The sequence below is a fragment of the Mycteria americana genome, chromosome 15 (assembly GCF_035582795.1).
Source record: "Mycteria americana isolate JAX WOST 10 ecotype Jacksonville Zoo and Gardens chromosome 15, USCA_MyAme_1.0, whole genome shotgun sequence".
In the NCBI taxonomy this organism is placed as follows: domain Eukaryota; kingdom Metazoa; phylum Chordata; class Aves; order Ciconiiformes; family Ciconiidae; genus Mycteria; species Mycteria americana.
In genome coordinates, this window is record NC_134379.1 from 3,860,189 (window position 1) to 3,879,206 (window position 19,018).

Genomic DNA, 19,018 nt, shown 5'->3' on the forward strand with positions numbered 1-19,018 from the left:
CACGGCGGGAAGGGCGCGCGAGGTGAGGTCATCCCCGCGCGGCGGGAAGGCTGAAGGGCGCCGGGAGGCCGCAGCCCCGCCCCTTCCCCCCCCCCCCCCGCTGTAAATAACGAGACACCACAATCAAGGCTTCATGAATAATTTATTCCATTTGAAATTTTTTTAAAAAGTATAAACCTTTTTCATTTCCTCAATCACAATTTGTACAACTCTGTGTTTATGGCATTCGGCAGCAATAGTGTTTGTTCCTTTAATCGCTTCTATTTTTTTTTTTTTTTTTTTCCTGTCACGATAAATAACGACGACTTGGCCCACGGCGTGTGGCGGCGGTGTGAGGCGGTAGGACAGCTCCCTCGGAGGGACCCGGCCGTGCTGGGGCGGGAAGGTGCCATGTCCAGTCAGGAGGGCGCAGGCTGCCTCATCCCAGCCCGATGGCCCTGCAAGGTCCTCACGTCCAGTTTACTCGGAAAAACCTAAAGCTAGATTAGTAACATCCTGAAAAAGTGACCCTGAGGATTGTGGTAGGTCCCAAATCCAGTTCTACTGTAAATTAAGCTTTACTCCACTGAAAATAAAACGTACACCCACAAACAATAATAATAATAATAATAAAAAAAAAATCTTTAAGTATGAAGCATAGTCCTGGGTCCTTTACTAAAAAAAAAAAAAAACCAAAACAAACAAAAAAATCAAACCTTCCCAGCTGGAGGTTGTCGAGACAGTAATGTCGTACAATGTCACCTAATTAATGACTTCTCAAAAGAAACCCAGATCAAAACATTGTTTATGCAGCATTCCTATCAAAACAGACTGATATGCTGTGCCATACTGTTGTGTAGCAAATTATATGGTGCAATAGCATTTTTTTTTAAAACATTTTACTCTTATTTTTGAAAGCTTTAAAATAATGCGACATAATATTTTGATATTACAGTATTAACAAATAGTGCTTGATTAAAGACATCTGCAAGTCTTCATAGCAACACATGAAGTTAAAATTACCAACGGAGGTAAATATAGAAATACAATAATCTGCGCCATAACTGACAGCTAAGTAAGAACGTAGCTGAGGATTTAAATATAAATTCATTTATCTTTAATTATTTCAGGAAATGTTAGAAAGATCTAAATGTTACAGCTACTTTAAAATGCGAGGGTTGTTTGCAAGTACAATTGGCGGCCTGCTGGTCTAGCAACAGGGTTTTCAGAAGTCTAATTCAAATAGTAGTGAGTCAAAGGAGACTAAATGGCTTAAATACAGTAATAGCTAGGTTAAAATACATATTTTTAATCGGAATGGAAGGAGCTCAGACTCTTCTTTCATTGGATACTTAAGAGGAGGTAAACCTCCACAGTTACTTAACAGCACTGCCAGGAACAGTATTTTCTTGCAAGACCATTCTGAGAAGCTAGAGCTGAAATTTTCAAATATTTAAGCTTGTACTTGCTAGAGAACCCAAGTTATTGGATTGTGACCATTTTATGTATAAACCAGCTGTTATGTGCACTTAAAATAGTTAAATGCAAGTAGCTAACAAAAAAGTATGCCCGATGTAGTAGTTGGCTCCATGGTGCTGGCAGGTTTGATATGTACATTGCCGGCTGTGACTATCACTCCAGAAATGGCCCTCCTCACCTTTTCTAGTGGTTACAATATTAAAATTTACTTTAATTGAAGGGGGGGGGGGGGGGGGGGGGGGGGGAGGGGGAACGACAGGAACTGGCAGCTTTCACAGTTGGAGAGTTTCACAGGGAAGGCTGTGGGCCAGGTAACAGAATACAGTTACACCAATGTTCAGGCAGCCGATTCACTTACCTTTATGAATACAAGTCAGGTTTAACACAAAAGACAGCCACACCAAAACCCAGCCCTTGGAACTTGGCTAACTGAGCCAGGGCTAAAAATGACCTCTTAGCAACAAAGCTTAAAAACAAAACAAAACAAAGGACATATGCTTTGAAAATTCCAGTTTTAGAAGCACTTTTCCACTCCAAAAAATCTCAGCCAAATGAGAAAAAAAACCTTCTGTAAGACAAAAATGTGCTGTTTAATCTGCAGTGCGCTACCATTATCAAGATAAAGTAATGGACAGACCCAGTTTTTAACTCTATTTATCAAAATATGCTAGCTTCTGATTGCACTCATGTTATTTTGAAGAAATGACTGAAAATTTTCATCACCAATTGTACAACTTCTTTATACAAAACCAAAAAAGTTGCTAATATTGTATATACATGATTCAGTGAGACTGTTTACATGAAAAATGACCTCAGGCAGGTATTTTGCATTTACGAAACATGATTTCCATTAACACAGTAAGTTTTGTAAATGCAAGCGAATTCTTCCTTGTAGGGGATTAACAGCGGGTGCACAAATGGATCTTAAAACTTGCTCCTTTAAAGGTTTAAACCAGCAAGACGGACAGTATTAAGACCCAGGACACGGGTTATCACAACAGGCTCATGCGAGCACTGCAGGAGTTCAGTTTTTAATCTGGCAGTCAGATGAGGAACCCAGACAAAGCATATGCAGTTGCTCTTCAGCACCCGTAGGGGCTATTTTAGAGCAGCATCAGACGTTTGGCATGTGCTAGGAGAAAGGAAGGAAACTACTGAGAAAAAAAAAAATGGTGACTGTAGATAGAGGGAGACGTTTATGAAAGCCTTGTGATCTGTCAGTCCTTCCTTAGGGAGGGCTAAGCCTCCGTGCACATGCCCCAGCCAGAGCCTGAAAAGGGGATACGGGGAAGGCCATACACTGATACTTGGGACCTTCACCACAGTGCCAAAAATACATTAAAAAGGAAAATGTTCAGGGTTTCGTGCTGTTTTTTTACTAGTGGAATAAAATCTGAATACCAGAATTCACTGAGAATCTATATACACCACATTTTAGTTAAACACACACCAATCTTAAAGTCAAGATTGACTATTTTTGCATTTGTAAAATGGCTAGAGCTGGGCTAAATTTCAGCCTTACAGGAGACTTTGGATTAGATCAGAGTTTTCTGTGTGTTCCGCATCAGATTCACGTTTTATCGCAGATGTGGAAGGAAATAACACAGTCACCACAGTGCCAAGAATATCTAGGTAACAACAATGCACAACAGATATTCTTGTAATATTAAAACTTGTATACTGGAAATAGATCTGAGAATCTAGCCACAGCCCTGAACCATAACACAAACTTCAGTTGAAGAGTTTATTCATTTTATTCTCACTACAAGTTAAACCACCTACAATATCACTTATATATTGCCATTGTTACTCTGTAAAGGTGTGATATAAAATGCTGTAAGACCCGGTACCTTTTCGATTTATATAAACACAGTGAACTTCATTACTGTACATGTACTCTGCAACTACAGCTTAGCTGTAAATCCCCCACACACAATGGTATGGACATTAACCCCTCTATCCCCATTAAACTGTACATCAAGACAATACAAATTTACTGTCCCCACCCACCCCTTACAAAAAAATAATACTCTAAAAGCAACCTACTGCAACTTTTAATTAAGACGATTACATATATTTTAGACCAATTGCTTTAAAGCAAGAAGGCAGTATAAACCTTCTAGGAAAATTTTTATAAAAGAGGTTAAGAAATATAAGACAATTTATACATTTAAAAACTTACAATAAATAAGAGATGCAGGCATTTTTGAATACTAGGTACTATAATCCAATACAAGAACATCTTGATGTTCCAAAGCCATAGGTTGAAACTTATTGTTCCTCATGTTTCTTCTCATCTCCATGCTTTTAATATTCATTAACCATGACTGGGTACTATGGCTCATTACTCTTCACAAATACTGTGGTTGGGGAAAAATGGTTAATTTTGCTACCAAAAATGTTATAATACACTTTCTCATCATCATTCTAAAGCGTCCCCCATAGTCAATGACTCAAAGACAGTAGGGCGACAGGTGCCCCTCTCGCAAGTCAAAACAATATTTGCTGGAAGTAACAAGATTCATACCCCATCACAAACAACTTGCACTGAGAAGAATTATAACTTAGTCCTGCAGTGAAATATCCCTTTTCCTCATTTTTGTCTTGCAAAATTCAGATGAAGATCACAGCATATTCATGATAAAGTTATACAACTGATTCAGCACCACAAAATGAATTGGGAGACATGACCGTCTGTCCTGGGTTGCAGGATCACAGGTTAGCCAGGAGAGTGCATTGTACTGTTCCAGAACAAACCTGAAAAGCAAACAAGCTTCCATCAAGCCAACAGGTTTTCTCACCAGTATTTTACAGCCCTGATTTAATATAATCCAGTTTCTTTGGTATTAAAAACATAAAATACGTTTGCTAACATTCTGAAACAGCATGTCTTCACAATTATTACAAGCAGTTCAAAGCTAAACTTTCTTTCAGTGGAAAACTGTCATTGTAATTGTCTATGCTTAATGTCAAGAGGTTCACATATTGAAAAAACACACAAAGGAAAAAAATCTGACATTTTCTCAACAAGTGTCCTATGTTTACAGGAATCTCTCTATACTCTTGTACTTCAGCATTTCAGTATTCCCACAAGACTGCCAAGCAAGATTCTGGCTTAACTATAACTATCTTCCACTCATTTACACACCATCTTCTGTGTTACACCTCTAACTATCTTCTAGCTTGAGGAATTCATTGTCTTCCAAATATTTTCAGTTGTAATCAACATTGATTAGTTAAAGAAGGCCTTGGAGACGTTTGTTTTTAATTGCACTGTTCTGTGATAAAGCCGTCTTTTAATTACTCAAAGCACAGCAATTTATATTGTATCTGTGATGTACTAAGGATATCAGCAGCACAAAGAAAAAACTAACAGCACAAAACCCAAACAAATACGTAGCTTCACTGCAGCAGTACTAAAAATGAAATGCACAGTGCTTTTGCAAGTGATCAATCATAAATACCTGAGCACATCAGAAGTTTGATTAGAATCAAGTGGATGGGAGTGTTTACTGTGGAGTAGCTCGTCTGATTGCACTGAAGGCACGTGGAGGTGCAAAGAGGCCTAGGAAAGGAAGAGAGATGCCAGCAGTTACTGCCTGACTCAACTACAGCATGTTTTCTTCCCTCTGTATTGTTGCTTTCTTCCCTCTGTATTGTTGCTTTCTTCCCTCTGTATTGTTGACCTGTACCTTGCAGTCACCTTCTACTCCCCGACACACAAAACAAAACAGATCTTATCCTTAAGGCCATCAACAAATTGAGGAATTATCAGAATATGAAGGAAAGGCACTCAGATCTCTCCTAAAAGCATAGTGCTAATAGTGTAATACATCTTAGGAATTTTTTTTTTTTATCTTTTTGCCTACATTAAGTGATTATTAAAAAAGCAACTCATGTGGCCCAAGATGTCTAGTAATATACAGACTTGGAAATTCAGTTGCTTTCCATAAGACTGGTCTATTTATATTCCATATATAGAGCTGCTTAGGGTAAATAATAAATCCTCTATTAAAAAAAAATGTCTTATACCAGAGCCACAGCTGAGCTTAGGCCAAGAGGAACCACTAATCCAGACACAAATAAGGCTGAAGACGATACATCTGTATCATTAGAAAGTTAAGCACAGTATTAGAGATGCTAATTTAAGTAAAAAATGAATAATGTTAATACAGAAAGTTTCTCTGTATACTAATGCATAGCCTTAAATGTGCCAAGGATGTCTCGATTGAGCCATAAAAAGATAAGGAGATCAGACAATATCCAGACAGATGATACAAGGACTACCACTTGGCAACAGCCAACATGGAAAACCTAGCTTTTATGCTTTGTGCAATAAAGAGATTTATTTATTATTCTTTTACCCAACGTAAATGAGATATTACATTACACCTGCGTACTTCCCTCTCTACCACCAGTCCCTATGGGAGTCAAACATTAACCAGAGATCTGTCTAGAAACTCAACCTATTCTTACAGAATACTGTAGCACAAAGCCAGAAACAGAAAGGAGTCCAGACTGCTGCAAAGAAACCATCAGAAGAGCAGAACCCTTCAGAACATTTGCTACTTCCATTAATCATTTTTCTTCCCTTAAAAACAGCGAACATAAAAAGCCAAAGCTCAAAAATGTAAAACCCCACCTCTTGAAGCAAAAGCAGACATATTCCAAGAGACATGCACCAACTTTGTTTTAAACGTAGTGGTTCTCATAATTCAAATCCCTCCACACCACACAATTTTCTACAACAGCCTGTGCAGGAAGATGGCTGTACAGCCTGCTGAAGTTAACCGTACCTTAAGAAACAAGGGACACTGATTTTGTGCTTGAGGACACGCTGACCAAAACCAGTCAGGCAATGGACCTGCTTTGGCAGTTGACACAAAATAACCAAGGGCCAATGGCTGTTGCAGTATATTCGTTACTTCATCATGAGATTCCGTTGAAAGCAATCGATCTGTACCTTGACCCTATAAAACAACAGGCAATGGTTTAATATTAGGAGAGCACAGACTTAATAGAAATCATCTGTAGCTTTCAAAAGACAAAGCATTTTGAAATATCCAAGCATTACATGAATCTTGCAAAGACAATCCAATATCCAATTGACTCAACACATTTCACAGGAACCTTTCATTGCACAAAAGTAAATTAGCAGATGGAGAAAACCAAACAAAACACATGCACAACTCTCTCTCTACTCGAATAGTTACCTTGCCCATATCACCTCCATGGGGGTAGTGGGACCCTGGAGAATGTACAGGGGATCCAGTAGGGGATGCAGGAAGAATATTTATGATATCAGGATCAAGATCATCTCCAGTGTCTAACAAGTCAAAGATTCCCATTCCATCTGCTCCATCTTGAAAAAGAACAAGACCAGTGAATTTCTATAGTTTCCCTACATACAGGATATGACAACACATTCTGAAATCAAGTGATTTTCCATACAAATCCCATGGTTCATTAGAATAAACAGTCTTATTATAGGGGGAGTGACGAGGGGTTTTTTGGTTGGTTTGTCTTTAAAACAAGAATAAATCCAATCTACTAACCATTGTTTGTGTTAAAGGCCAGATCCAAGTTTTCAGTGGTATAAGTTGACGATGCTACTTGCACAGATGCAGATGTGGGAAACACAAGTATATGAGTGCATGATGTGTCCTGTGGGGTATTCAGCTGAGACGTCTGCATATTTAAAGTGGTGCTGCGTCCAAATACAGAGCCGGTCGATACAGAATCTTTGGAAGAGAAATCAAGTATTTCCTTAGTTTTGCTAAACCCAAACTATCAGGTCCCTTGCCAAAAAAGAGAGACACACAGTTGCTCAAATACCTGGCATAATAATGAAGGACCCCTGTGGTTCCATTGCCACCAAACAAGCACTGAGAATGCTGGGAGAGTCTGCAGCAGAGATACCGCACATTCTGCACATGTCTTTTAGTCTCTTACTAAGGGATTGAAGGTTTCGGCGACTCAGCAAACAACTCCAGTCTGAGGATATAAAGGATATACGTTTGTCTAGAAGAACAGTGCTTGCTGCAGAATACATATTTTACATATAGTAGTATGTGGTGCAAACTTCATGTCTGTTAAGTCTCAAATACACAAAGGAACTCTAAAATTATTAGGTTTTCTTCCAGAAACAGGGCAGACACTTTATATTATTGAAAAATGAAAGCTTCAAATCAAGTCTTAGACTCTAAAAATGCTAATGTTACCTTTTAATTCCCCATGTCCTATTCTTCCTAAACGACCTATTACAACTCTCCATGGCAAAGAGCTCATCTGCACAAGTCCCAGGCACCATTCCCAGAGTTTCTGAAGACCAAGTCTGCGGGCAGATCCCTTTTTCCTGCGAGCTCTAGAATTAAGAAAGAAAGGAAAACAAAGCTAGAACCCATCCGCAACAAGTTTTTATTGCCACGTTTGGAACTTCTTATTTGTATTAACCTGAACATTCACAGGACTCAAGAATGTTAGTATTGTAGTATATGGATTGCAACTCCAGTTTGTTTGGGGTTTTTTAATTAATCACATCCTAACACTGACGTCAAAAGCCACTAAGTGTGTATGTGAGAGTATGAACACACATACAGAAACACTCAAGAATCACATGAAACCAAATAATGTTCTTCTGGAAGTTTTACTCAAAACAATATGCACTTAATACAGAAAATACCCATTTGCTTTAGCTAGTTTTGCAATATAGTGAGTCTACAAAAGTCAGAGCTATTCTTACAGCATCATAAACAAAATAATTCTTTGGGGGAATGAAGACGTACATGCTAAAAATTAATTTAACAGTTTCGTTCTTACCTGTTTGGTACATCAATATTAATTATGCAAGTTTCTAACTGTTCTCCATAGAGATCTGTACAGGATGCAAGAAGCCATCTCTGATCATGAGACAAACAGTAGCCTACAAAAAGTACGTTATACTTCTGGCCAGCTTCTCCAAAAGTTTCTCCTAGTTCTGTTTGCTTGTCCTTTACAGGAGCCAGTATAAAAGGAGGGGTGTATAGTCGAACACACTCAGGTCTCTATAAAGATGACAGAACAGACAATGAAGTTTCGGGAAGCAATTATTCCTAAGAACTCTACTTAGTTAACATGAAAGATGCCAGTGATTTAATAAACAGGGACATTTCTCTGATCTTCATATTTACCCAACCACATTAACAACACTCACATCAGGGCTCTTAAGAGCGGTTTCCATGGCTAAACCTGGGCCAAAGCCAGTTAATGTCTTCACATTGGTGGAAGTTGGAAGAGGTCTCCGACACTGAGTAAAAGCTGAAAATGCCAAAGATTTTAAATGCTGAGTGTAAATCTGCCGGTCTTCATGTTTCACAGGTTGTAGAAGATACTGACATGGGACAATCTAGAACAGATTACAGAGGGGAAAAAAAAATTACTGTTTCATCATTAGATTAAAAGACTTTTGAGACAGTATTCAGGTACGCTGCTTTTAGAATTTCACTTTGCAATCAAATTTCTCTGGTTCTTGGGTATCTCCTGTCACTTCTTCCAAAGCTATGTGGGCCTTCAAGCAATTACTCTCATTGAAATTTTCTTCAGAGAAAAAAAAGAATTTGTTTAGAAGAGAATCTTAACGATTCCGCCAAAAATATGCCCTCTGTTAACTAGTTTTGCAGCTGCTGACAGCATTACAGTTGGATGTCTATTAGGAAGGAGCACTGTCTAAAGCCCAGCAGGTTCAGGCTGGCAGCACAGATTCCAGTGACGGGACAAGCAGCTTTCCCATACTTATCTCATTGGAGTGGGCCACTACATTTCCTCGGAGAGAAGACTGATGAGTTTGGAATCTACTACAGGATTTGGCTTCAGTTAATACCACCCAAACTGCTCTAAAAACTATAATCTTAATGATTTAACAGCTGTAGAACTGTAAGTAATGTTTACAAAGCAAATGAAACTTTCACCCTGAGGGTGTTATGGCCTCCAAAACACAGCCAAAGCCAAAAGATACTTTGTTCAGCATGCTTCTATAAATGTTGGCTCACCTGCACAGAAATTATATTCTTGATGTTAGGAGGAAGAACCTGAACCATCTCTAAAAAGCAGCGCAGAAGTCCAAGTGTCCACAAACTAGATGAGCTACTGTTCTCATCCTTTTTTTCATATGTAAAAGGATCAATTATGTAAACTACAATTGCAGGTGGATAGGTGATAGCATGTGAATCTCCATCTGTAGGGACTCCAACTTTATCACGATCCATAGTGCTGGAAATGAAATTTTGAAACCAGTTACAAAAAGCTGAGGCTTATAATTATTTATTTTTACCTTAAAACTAAGATCAAGTTGTCGAATATTAATCTGAAAGACCTTTGAGTCAACTGTGGTGTAAAAAACAGTCTTTTTATTTCATTTTGGTATGTGAGCTTATCAGCAACACAGTATCACTTGTCTTTTCTTTAGCCTTCGTTAATACAGAAGCTCAACAGCATATAGTTCTATTGCTTCAACTGGGGAAAAAACACCTACAAGATCAGTCTCTCAGTAAGAGCTGTCTTTACTACTATAACTTTGACAACAGAAAGTAAAACTTTAAGATGGTGCCAGTTACCTGTCGCCCCCCGCCCCCCCCCAAAAAATATAGAAGTGAGTAGTTTGGTGAATTTTTTTCTTTAGAGAGAGAAAAAAAGAGAAAGTTTATTTTTGTACCACAGCAGACACTGAGATGCAATTAGAACTGTAGCTAAGACTGGAACCAAAAAGTTCAACTCCACCATGAATGAACTCTCATTCTCCCTAAAAAGCAGCCTGGTGACTAGAAAAGAAATGTAAGATTTTTACTGAGGGGATGAGAGCAGCATTAATAGGTTCACATTAGTTGAATTGAGGTGGGTTTTTTTAGCTGAAGCAGGTTTGACTCTGCAGTTCAATACCTTTCAGAAACCTCTGGATGGGGCTGTGCAGGCGCTGAAGTAGTATCTCCAGACATCCCTGCTGTTTGCAGTGTTGGCTGTTGCTGCTGCCCTCCAGTTTGCCCATTTTGGACTGTTGCAGCCTGAGCGGGCAGGGAGGCAGAAGTGGTATTGTTCATACTGCTAAAAGGCGGAAATGAAGAAGGCTTGCTTGTTGGTATCCCACTGCCTATATTGGCAGAAGAGGATGACGGGGCAGTGGTAGTCAACGTTGAATTAGCTGTAGTAGCTGCAGAAGACATGGCACTGTTTGACGTTGCTGTCATAGTACTACTGGTGGGAGCTGCAGGAGCAGACGATGGAGTGTTAGGATTTCCAGCATTAGCTGTCACTGGGGGCAGAGCAGAAGCCAGCTGGCTGGAGGGAGGGACCAGATTTGTTTGGGAAAGTAAAGAATTGTCCAAAGGCTGAGAAGCAAGATAAGGACCTAAAACCAGAAAAAAAAAAAGCGTAAATTTTATATTGCAGCTGTTTTTAAGCATACTTCATCTATATAAGTCTATAGTTTTAACAAAACAGAAAGCAAACACTCAGCATACATTTTACCTCTCAAATTAAAATACTTGTATTACAATTTCAAATTCTAGTATTCTCATAAGACTCTTTCAGAAATATCCAGAAATCTATTTTAAAGATATTTTTTTCAGCCACGTTCAATTGCTAGAAATCACTGCTTCAGAATTCAAGTCACCAATACAAAAAGCCAATGAAAGTCCCTGTCAGGCAGCAACACTGCCGTTCCCTAAAGATACTGCTAGATGATAAGAAGCCATTTTAGCACATATCTAAATATGTGGGGGGGTTGGGGTTTTTTCCCCCTCAAGCTTAAAACCAGAAAACTGCAACAAACAAGAATAAATGCAATGATTTCTTCTCCTCTACTGGAATGGAGAAAGCGGCAATTGTATGAAATAAGAAACACTACAAAAAAATTTCATACCCAGCTCGTATCTGCAAACTTGGGCATATAGTTTGAGTTTGGAAAATGCTTCATTGTTGGCATTAGCTGTCTGTGAGAACCATTCTGTGACCAACTTCTCAGAAAGTTTCTTTGAAGCAGTAGGTCCAACTCTCATGATCCCATCAGGCAATAACTTACAGATAGGTCTGTGCTGACCAAGCCTGCATGACTGCAAAGAAGGTAAAATAGAAGATGCAAGAAAAAGAATTTGTAAGCCTTAAAAGCTGTTAAATATCACACAAAGGAGCACATAACGACAGAGAACTCACAGTTTAGTTATTCTAGAATTAAATGTTGTTTTGGAATATCATACTACACCAGTATGAAATATTTAATAGTGATTTTATGGTTTATTTTCAGGTTTTCCTAAACACAAAAAGGTTGATGCATCATCTACTCTAATCTTAATCACAATCCAAGTAATACATGCATTTAATTAATTAATTAAGTGTAGCTAAAACAATTAAAGTGGTAATACAGAGTTTTACCACTGAGTGGCGTTTATCAGATAAAGACTCTCAAAACAGCTATTACTAAAAGGAATGGCGAGCGGCATGAACAACCCTTATCTTCCAAGTGCCCATTCCTAAAATCCTTTCTAGCAGCTTTCCGAGACAGCATTCTGTGCAAGCATTTATATCATCTGAGACAAGCCTGATAAGTAGTTACAAGTATGTTTTAGAAACAGTCTTTCAAAAATCCATTTCACTGCTAACTGCCATAAATAATGTACCTCGTATATTGCAGTCAGATCCCTAAAGAAGCTTTTTGCTCCATTCAGCAGAGCCTCATTCTCAGGGCACACCACAACATAAGCAACATCTCTTTGAGATCCATAAGGTTCCAACATCAGCCTCTCCCAATACGGCAAAGCAAATGGAGACAGCACCAGAAAATCGTAATCATATCCCAACAAAAATGTTGGGATTGGCAGTGGTTCCGGGGACTCATCAGTTCCTGGAAAAGCAAGACACGTTTTCCAATATATTAAGCGGAAAGCTTAAAATTAACACCCTGCTTCTAGGAAACATGAATAGAAAAAACACTAGTGTTCCCAGCATCGAACAGGAAGTAGCACTGATTATAAATGGAATAGTTCTCATTTGAACAGATACAAATGAAAAACCTGCATGTATGATCCAACCCTCTGCAAAAAAGCACCAGCTAATTATTTTTATTTGAAATCTCTCAAATAAAAGAAGAAGAAGTTCCACAGTTGTTCAATATTTCTATCAGTATATAGACAATCATGAACAGATCTTTACTGTCCAGGAAGCCTTCCCCACAGAGCAATCAAAAAGAGGGGGAGGACATGTAAATAGTCTAAGCAGATATGTAAAGGACCCCAGAAGCAAAAAAAATTTAAAACATGCATTTACATGTACCCTAAATGTGTAATTACCATGTTCTAAATATAGCTGCCAAAGATCTGCTGGGGAAAGGTCACTCTTCTACATAGTGGTAAATCAATCTCATATGCTAATGAAGTCAGTTTAAATCTTGAGTGCACAAAATTTACCTTGTGTCTGTAAGTGTGCATCACGTGTTGGCCACTCCAAATATTTATCATAGACAACACACTGGATAACCTCAGATCTTCAACATAGTTCTGAAACTACTGAGCAATAAAGCACACTTTTTCAAGCATTTCAAAGCTAGTATTTTCACTAGGCTATTTTTAGAGTAATTAAAGTGGAGTAATTCTTTTGAGTAAAAAAAAACAACAGAGCAATTACTGGTTTTAACGTTAAATTCAACTTTGCAATTTCAGTCCCTCACTTGGAGAAGTGTCAGGTGTATATAAACAGTGCAATTGAAGCTGTTATTTTTAAATACACATCTTTAATTCATTTACTGTTTAAAGGAATATAAATATTTTCTGTTTTTCTAAAGAGAAGAATTCTCCCCTGTCTAATAACTCTTGTTAGTTTAAAGAAAGGTCAAATGCTGTTTAGAATTCCCATAGGCTGAACAGCATTCAGACACTGAGGTTTGGTGGCCGGATCCAATCGAGATTAACAGACAGGAGTCTACACAGCAGTTTACCGTAAGAGCCTCTGCCAGCCATTTTGTGAAACTGTTGCCATGTGAGGGGGCCTTGCACGCCCCAAGACCGGACTGTTCGCTTTTTCTGAATTGCATCCTGAAGAACTGGCTGGAGCGAGAGGAGCATACGAAGGATGTCCTGGGAACACTGCATGCTCACATCCACAACTGAAAGGACAAAAAATTGTCAAGGCCTACTGCAACGACAGGATAAAATAAAGCCCTCCACAAATAACCCAGAATCCTAAGCCACCTTGATTTTAAACAAGGTCACTCTCTTCTGAAATGTACATGCAGGCCACCCAAAGGCCATGACATAAAGTTAAGCACACAGATTTAGAGTTCTCCTTCTTACCCTCTCAGCCACTTACAAAAAACACAGATGGATTTTTTAAAAATTTTTTTTCTGTAGTTTTTTTTCCCTTGAAAGCCTTACCATCTTATGATTTAAACTAAGGGAAAAATCCCTAAAATAAAAGAAAAAATATAAACAAGTTGTACAACCATTAAACTACAGGATTTTCCCTCCAAATAAAGGAGGGTTAGGCAGACTGCCACCCAGTGCTCACTTCATAGAAGTTGAGGGAAGCCTCAAACAGTCCCAGCCCGTTTCATCAGCTTGCCACCACTATGCCATTTAATGCACAGTGTTTAAGAATAAAAAGCTGACACAAAATTTGGTATGGCTATAATTTCATAGCCTTCTATTTAAAAGTATCTTTACATCTTTTTATCCTAAATACCAAGGTCACAATAACACCGAGTCTTCTCCTGGGTGCCTGAAAACATTGACTTATCTATAGCCCGGGCTTTTAAACTTAATCCCCCACCGATACACAGAATCCTAGCTGTGTTTTACTGTTAGTCCTCCTCATCCTCATTAACAACTATGAATCGCAGCTAACTGCTATCAAAGTTTCGTATTTCACTGTTCACCCTGCTAGAGTTGCTACTTGAAAAGACTATTATTGAGAGAAATACACACAATAAAGGGTATTCCATAAGACACTATATTGTTAGTCAGCCCTAGAAGGAAAAATGCAAGGATCTCTGGCAGATCCAACAGAGCGAAGGCTACAATAACGCTTTATTTGCCATACACGCCATTATACTACTGCCCCCCCCCCCCCCTTAAAGAATGGGGGGAAGCCAACTGAATCATAAATCGTGTTTAATTCTGCCACAGTAGCCTTGAGAATACAGTCACCATTTGAACCACCTACACTTCCTATGTACACTCATTCCACAGAGCCTCTGCAGATGCAATCACCAAAAGCTGCTTTAAAAGAATAAGCCTAGTGAAACGTTGTGGACAGTTACTGTGGTCTTACGTTACACTTCAAATTTATGTTAGGAATTTACAGCTGATGGTAGCCAAGATCTACACTCTCCTTGGTGTATGGTACCAGCACAGAACATAAAAGGAACGTTTATTCTGAACACCGTTAAAATAGAAGTTTATGCAAGCATGCAGGTGGAAAAACAGTCTTATGCATCCAATACTCACACAGGAAGAACACAAAAAACACACCCTTAAAATAAATTCATAGGCGGACAAGTAGAAAATAAGCTGTTTTCAATATTTACCATTTCTTTTTGACCAGTGGTGCAAGCAAGTAGTTTTCACAAGTGCTTCATCAACTTTCCCTCCTGACATATTGTCCATGAACTGCCGTCCATGTTCCAAGGCTAAGTAGCAGTCATTGCAACAATCCCTTTCTTCTACACGTACCAGGTTGCTAACTGCACCAACTTTGGGAATGGAATCTTGATCTGCTGCTCCAAAGGGTGAGAACAAGTTGGTGCACTGATCCTGCAGCAACAGTATTAACTCATCAGGCAGTTTCTCAGGTTCTTTCAGTCCTCCACTGCCATGTTCAACAGAAGTAGCTCTGAGAGCTTCAAAGCGTTTTTCTGCTTCTTTGCCGCACTCCGTATTACGTCCTAGAATATCCAATTCATCTTCAAGAAACAGTCCAGAACTGTTGCCAAATTTTCTATTCATAACAGCACTGAAACCACAGGTACACCTATACTGGGCCTCTTGTGTTGGATCAGGAATGTAAACTCCAACATCAGCACCTTTGATGTTCATATTGCAAACACATATGCAGCAGCTGTCAAAGTTACAGTCTTTGAAGAGATTCATTACAGACTCTGAGAGAATGAGATTCACATAAAGACTGTGTGCCTCTGGAATGGAAGGCACAGTTGCAGGTTCAACAGAATTAAGCGGTCTACATGTCGACGGTGTGGAAGCTGGTGAGTATAAATCAGAGTTCTCATATTTGACTGAACCCTGTGCACTTGCAGGTCCACCAGCTCCACGAGGTGTTCGAGGAGTCCTTGGTGTTCTAGGCGTTGGGAAACGAGGGGTGGAAGGAGAAGGGAGAATTCCAGCTCCACTGTTACTGGGAGGTGCGCTACTTGGTGGCATCCCAAATGGAGTATGAGTTTGTGGTGTGTATGCGGGGCCATACTCTTGATCCATAGTGCTTCCATCACTAATAGCAGCCACAAGAAGAAGGAAATACTTTTAAGTATACAGCATACTGGTTTTGAAGTTTAAGGCTCAAATTTAAGTCTCAAATTTCTGAAGAAGGACCTTCCTAATTAATATTTGCTTTTTTTAAACTAGTCTTTCATAATCCACAGCAAGATTTTCATTCCCTAAGGAACTTCAAGAGCATTTGTTCTAAATGACTTTGCAGGACTCCCACTGACAGTACTGTTAAAGAATCTTTCCCCACCTCCTTCCATCTTTTCCTTTGCACAAAGCTTCCAGGAAACAAGTGTGGTCAGAATAAATTATAAATCGTATGGTTGTATGGAGTCTAAAGGACACCTTTTTTGTTCATGTTTTATTTACACATTGTGTTGACACACACTAAGAAAATATACCAGGTCTATCAACAGCAGATTCAGCTGGATCCACAAGGAAAACATCACCTGGAAACGTTTAACATTTTCTTTCCTAAGCAGCTGAGTATCTCCAAAGACCTATAAAGGCTAATGAGACCTGGAAACATATTGCTTATGAATGACCCTAATAGAAGCAACATCAGTATTTACTCCAAGATTTAATATTCATGTAATTTTATCAATAAATGGATTAGGCAACAAGGAGGCTATGTATTTATACCAGCTACTAATGCAGAAGAGAAAGAGGAATAAATATTTTCTTCAAGAAGAACTGCCAGCAAGACCATCGCTACCAAATGCAGATTACAGAAATGCCTACTGCAATACTGCTGTTACCAGGCAATGTCACACTGGGCACAGCTTCCAATCAAAGATTTTTTCCTAGTCCCAATACAGCTGACATTACTGCTCTTTAAGAAAATAATTTAAGAAACAGAAGCACCACCTACTAAGCCCTTAGAGTACCTACAACACCACTGCAAAAACAAGTCCCAAGTTTACATTTATCTTGATTGTTACCATCTTCATTACTTATTAAAACTGGACTTGCACCATTAAGCTTCCCCAAGAAACCTTTAAATGAGACAACGAATAAAATGTATGCACAGTTAAGAAGCTATTTGAGAAGACAGTCTCTTACAGTAAGGTTTAATCATAAGGATTTTTTTTTTTTTTTAAAGGCTCTTATCAGTTGTATAAACACTGTGTCTTTACAGATATTTCTCACTACATGTTTACAGAAAATAAAACTTTAGGGGTACTTCCTATAGCATGGATAACTGACCACCTTACAAAGCTTAAACATTTGTGGCACAGGTCATACCCATCTTTGATGAATGGCATGGCAGGTCCTGGAGGAAGCAAATCCAACTTTCCCACAGTCCAACTCTGGCGATAAATGCATTCTTCTGGCAGTTTGATGGGAGGAAGACACTGGCTGGGAAGAGTCTTCAGTGGTGCAAACATGGAACATCCCACTAAAGCTTGACAATTCTCAGGTTTATAAACATAAGAATAATCCTAGAAGTTAGAGATGGTAAAGCATCAGCATGTAAGTTAGATCACTTCAGCAATTAAAATGCTTCTCAAAAAAATGTGACTAAGTTCAAGCAGTAGTTCTTTAATATTTAATCCTGATATAGCTGCAAAAGAGAAAGTTAGATTGATACACACATCATTCGCACCCATGGTTCTCCAAAAAGCAATATGCCAACACAAAACAAATAATGAACTACAATTACTGAAATGCATTCCTTCAGTATACTAATGGATAATTATGTATTACTCTTTCTTGAAGCTTAAGTAGTAAAATACTATATACTGCTTTCTAGAATGTGCATTACCTACCCCAGTATAATGCAGGACACAAGTAACAAATTGTACTTAATTTCCCACAGTTCCTATTCAGGATTAAGTAATAAACTGAACAATAACCATTAGAAACATTTATGAGGACTATCAGCACTACCTACCTTTATTTCAGCAGGTTTGGGGCTGCAGAAACCCTCATCTACTTCAATTCTGAACTGAGCTCCCACACTAGAGCTATTCCCTTCAAGTACTGTTCCTCCAAGTGTAGTGTCCATACTGCCATATTCCTTATTATTCATGTTCATTGGAGAAAATCCCATAATGTGTTGTTCCAATGAAGGTGGAGTTGGATACATTTTATGGAGATCTGCAGTGCCTAATTTCAGATTAGAAGTAGGCTTTAGAGCATGAAAACATTTTGAACTATTTCCTTTGTCTTAAAATTTCAGTAGGGCAAATGAAGCCTATGTTTCCAAATTCTCACAACATATTAGCAATCAAATGTTTAGAGCTAGTATTCTATTTAGAAAAAAAACAAATAAAGCTTACTTATGCATGACAGCGGGTCTAGATTTCCTGCTTTTGCCTCTTTGCAGTTGGATTTGTCATCAGCACCATTCACTGTTCTTTTAGATCCAGGCTAAGAAAGAAAAGTAGTATTGTAATAAAATCACTTCAGACATGAACACATGTTCGTATTTCCTGCTAACAGGAAATTTCATGTGCAGTGGACATACAAAGCTGAGACTTTGTATAATATTTAGAAAAATCAAAATAAATCAGAAGCCCGGTGCTAGTAGTTGGGGTTACACTTGTCCTCCCTTAATACTTGTAACTCAGAGAATGCTCTTCCATCAAGTCAAGAGGCTATTAAAATGAAAGACCAGTTATCAAATAACTCTCAGCCTGTTAGCAGACATATTAAAAAAAGCTAAATAGGGCTGGCCACAATCTATCAGAAAAAACATACGCACTCCCAAAGCCATGCTAACATTACTGATGTTACCACATGAACAGGAATAGAAATGATAGAGAAACACAAATCCTGGAACAAGAGGTACAGGGAAGAAAAGCTGTTGAAATTAAAAGAACAAGAGATATTTTACAGTGTTTAGACAGTACTAAAGTCTATGGAAAATAAGAGTCTTCATGTTTAAGAGCAAATACACTTGCTTTATATAATGATGACCTTTGATGGCTATTAAGATCCCTCGGCCCTTACTCAGCTACAGCTCCCATTAAAGTTGATGGGCATTTTGTCTGGGTAAGGGGATTTAGGATTAGGCATGGAGCAAAGTACAGTTCAGAAAAGACAACTGATTACAAACAGTATTGAAATAGAAACTACAAAGATAATGGATTCAGAGC

At 38.6% G+C, this 19,018-nt stretch overlaps 1 protein-coding gene across 2 annotated transcripts in view; it reads right to left on the reverse strand.

The window, feature by feature from the left end:
- Nucleotides 1-125: 125 nt before the first annotated feature.
- The window catches only part of MED13 (mediator complex subunit 13), a 58,900-nt gene continuing 40,007 nt past the window's right edge, over nt 126-19,018 (reverse strand). For both annotated transcript variants that reach the window (XM_075517908.1, XM_075517906.1), the window contains 18 exons: nt 18,200-18,290; nt 17,812-18,026; nt 17,163-17,359; nt 15,005-15,921; nt 13,418-13,585; nt 12,105-12,328; nt 11,351-11,540; nt 10,372-10,837; nt 9,486-9,705; nt 8,651-8,842; nt 8,278-8,501; nt 7,680-7,822; nt 7,294-7,452; nt 7,014-7,199; nt 6,672-6,820; nt 6,255-6,428; nt 4,923-5,023; nt 126-4,215 (listed from right to left, as the gene is read on the reverse strand). In XM_075517908.1, the coding sequence (XP_075374023.1) occupies nt 4,083-4,215; nt 4,923-5,023; nt 6,255-6,428; nt 6,672-6,820; nt 7,014-7,199; nt 7,294-7,452; nt 7,680-7,822; nt 8,278-8,501; nt 8,651-8,842; nt 9,486-9,705; nt 10,372-10,837; nt 11,351-11,540; nt 12,105-12,328; nt 13,418-13,585; nt 15,005-15,921; nt 17,163-17,359; nt 17,812-18,026; nt 18,200-18,290 (4,149 nt within the window). In that variant the 3' untranslated portion in view covers nt 126-4,082. The remainder of the gene's footprint in view (nt 4,216-4,922; nt 5,024-6,254; nt 6,429-6,671; nt 6,821-7,013; nt 7,200-7,293; nt 7,453-7,679; nt 7,823-8,277; nt 8,502-8,650; nt 8,843-9,485; nt 9,706-10,371; nt 10,838-11,350; nt 11,541-12,104; nt 12,329-13,417; nt 13,586-15,004; nt 15,922-17,162; nt 17,360-17,811; nt 18,027-18,199; nt 18,291-19,018) is intronic.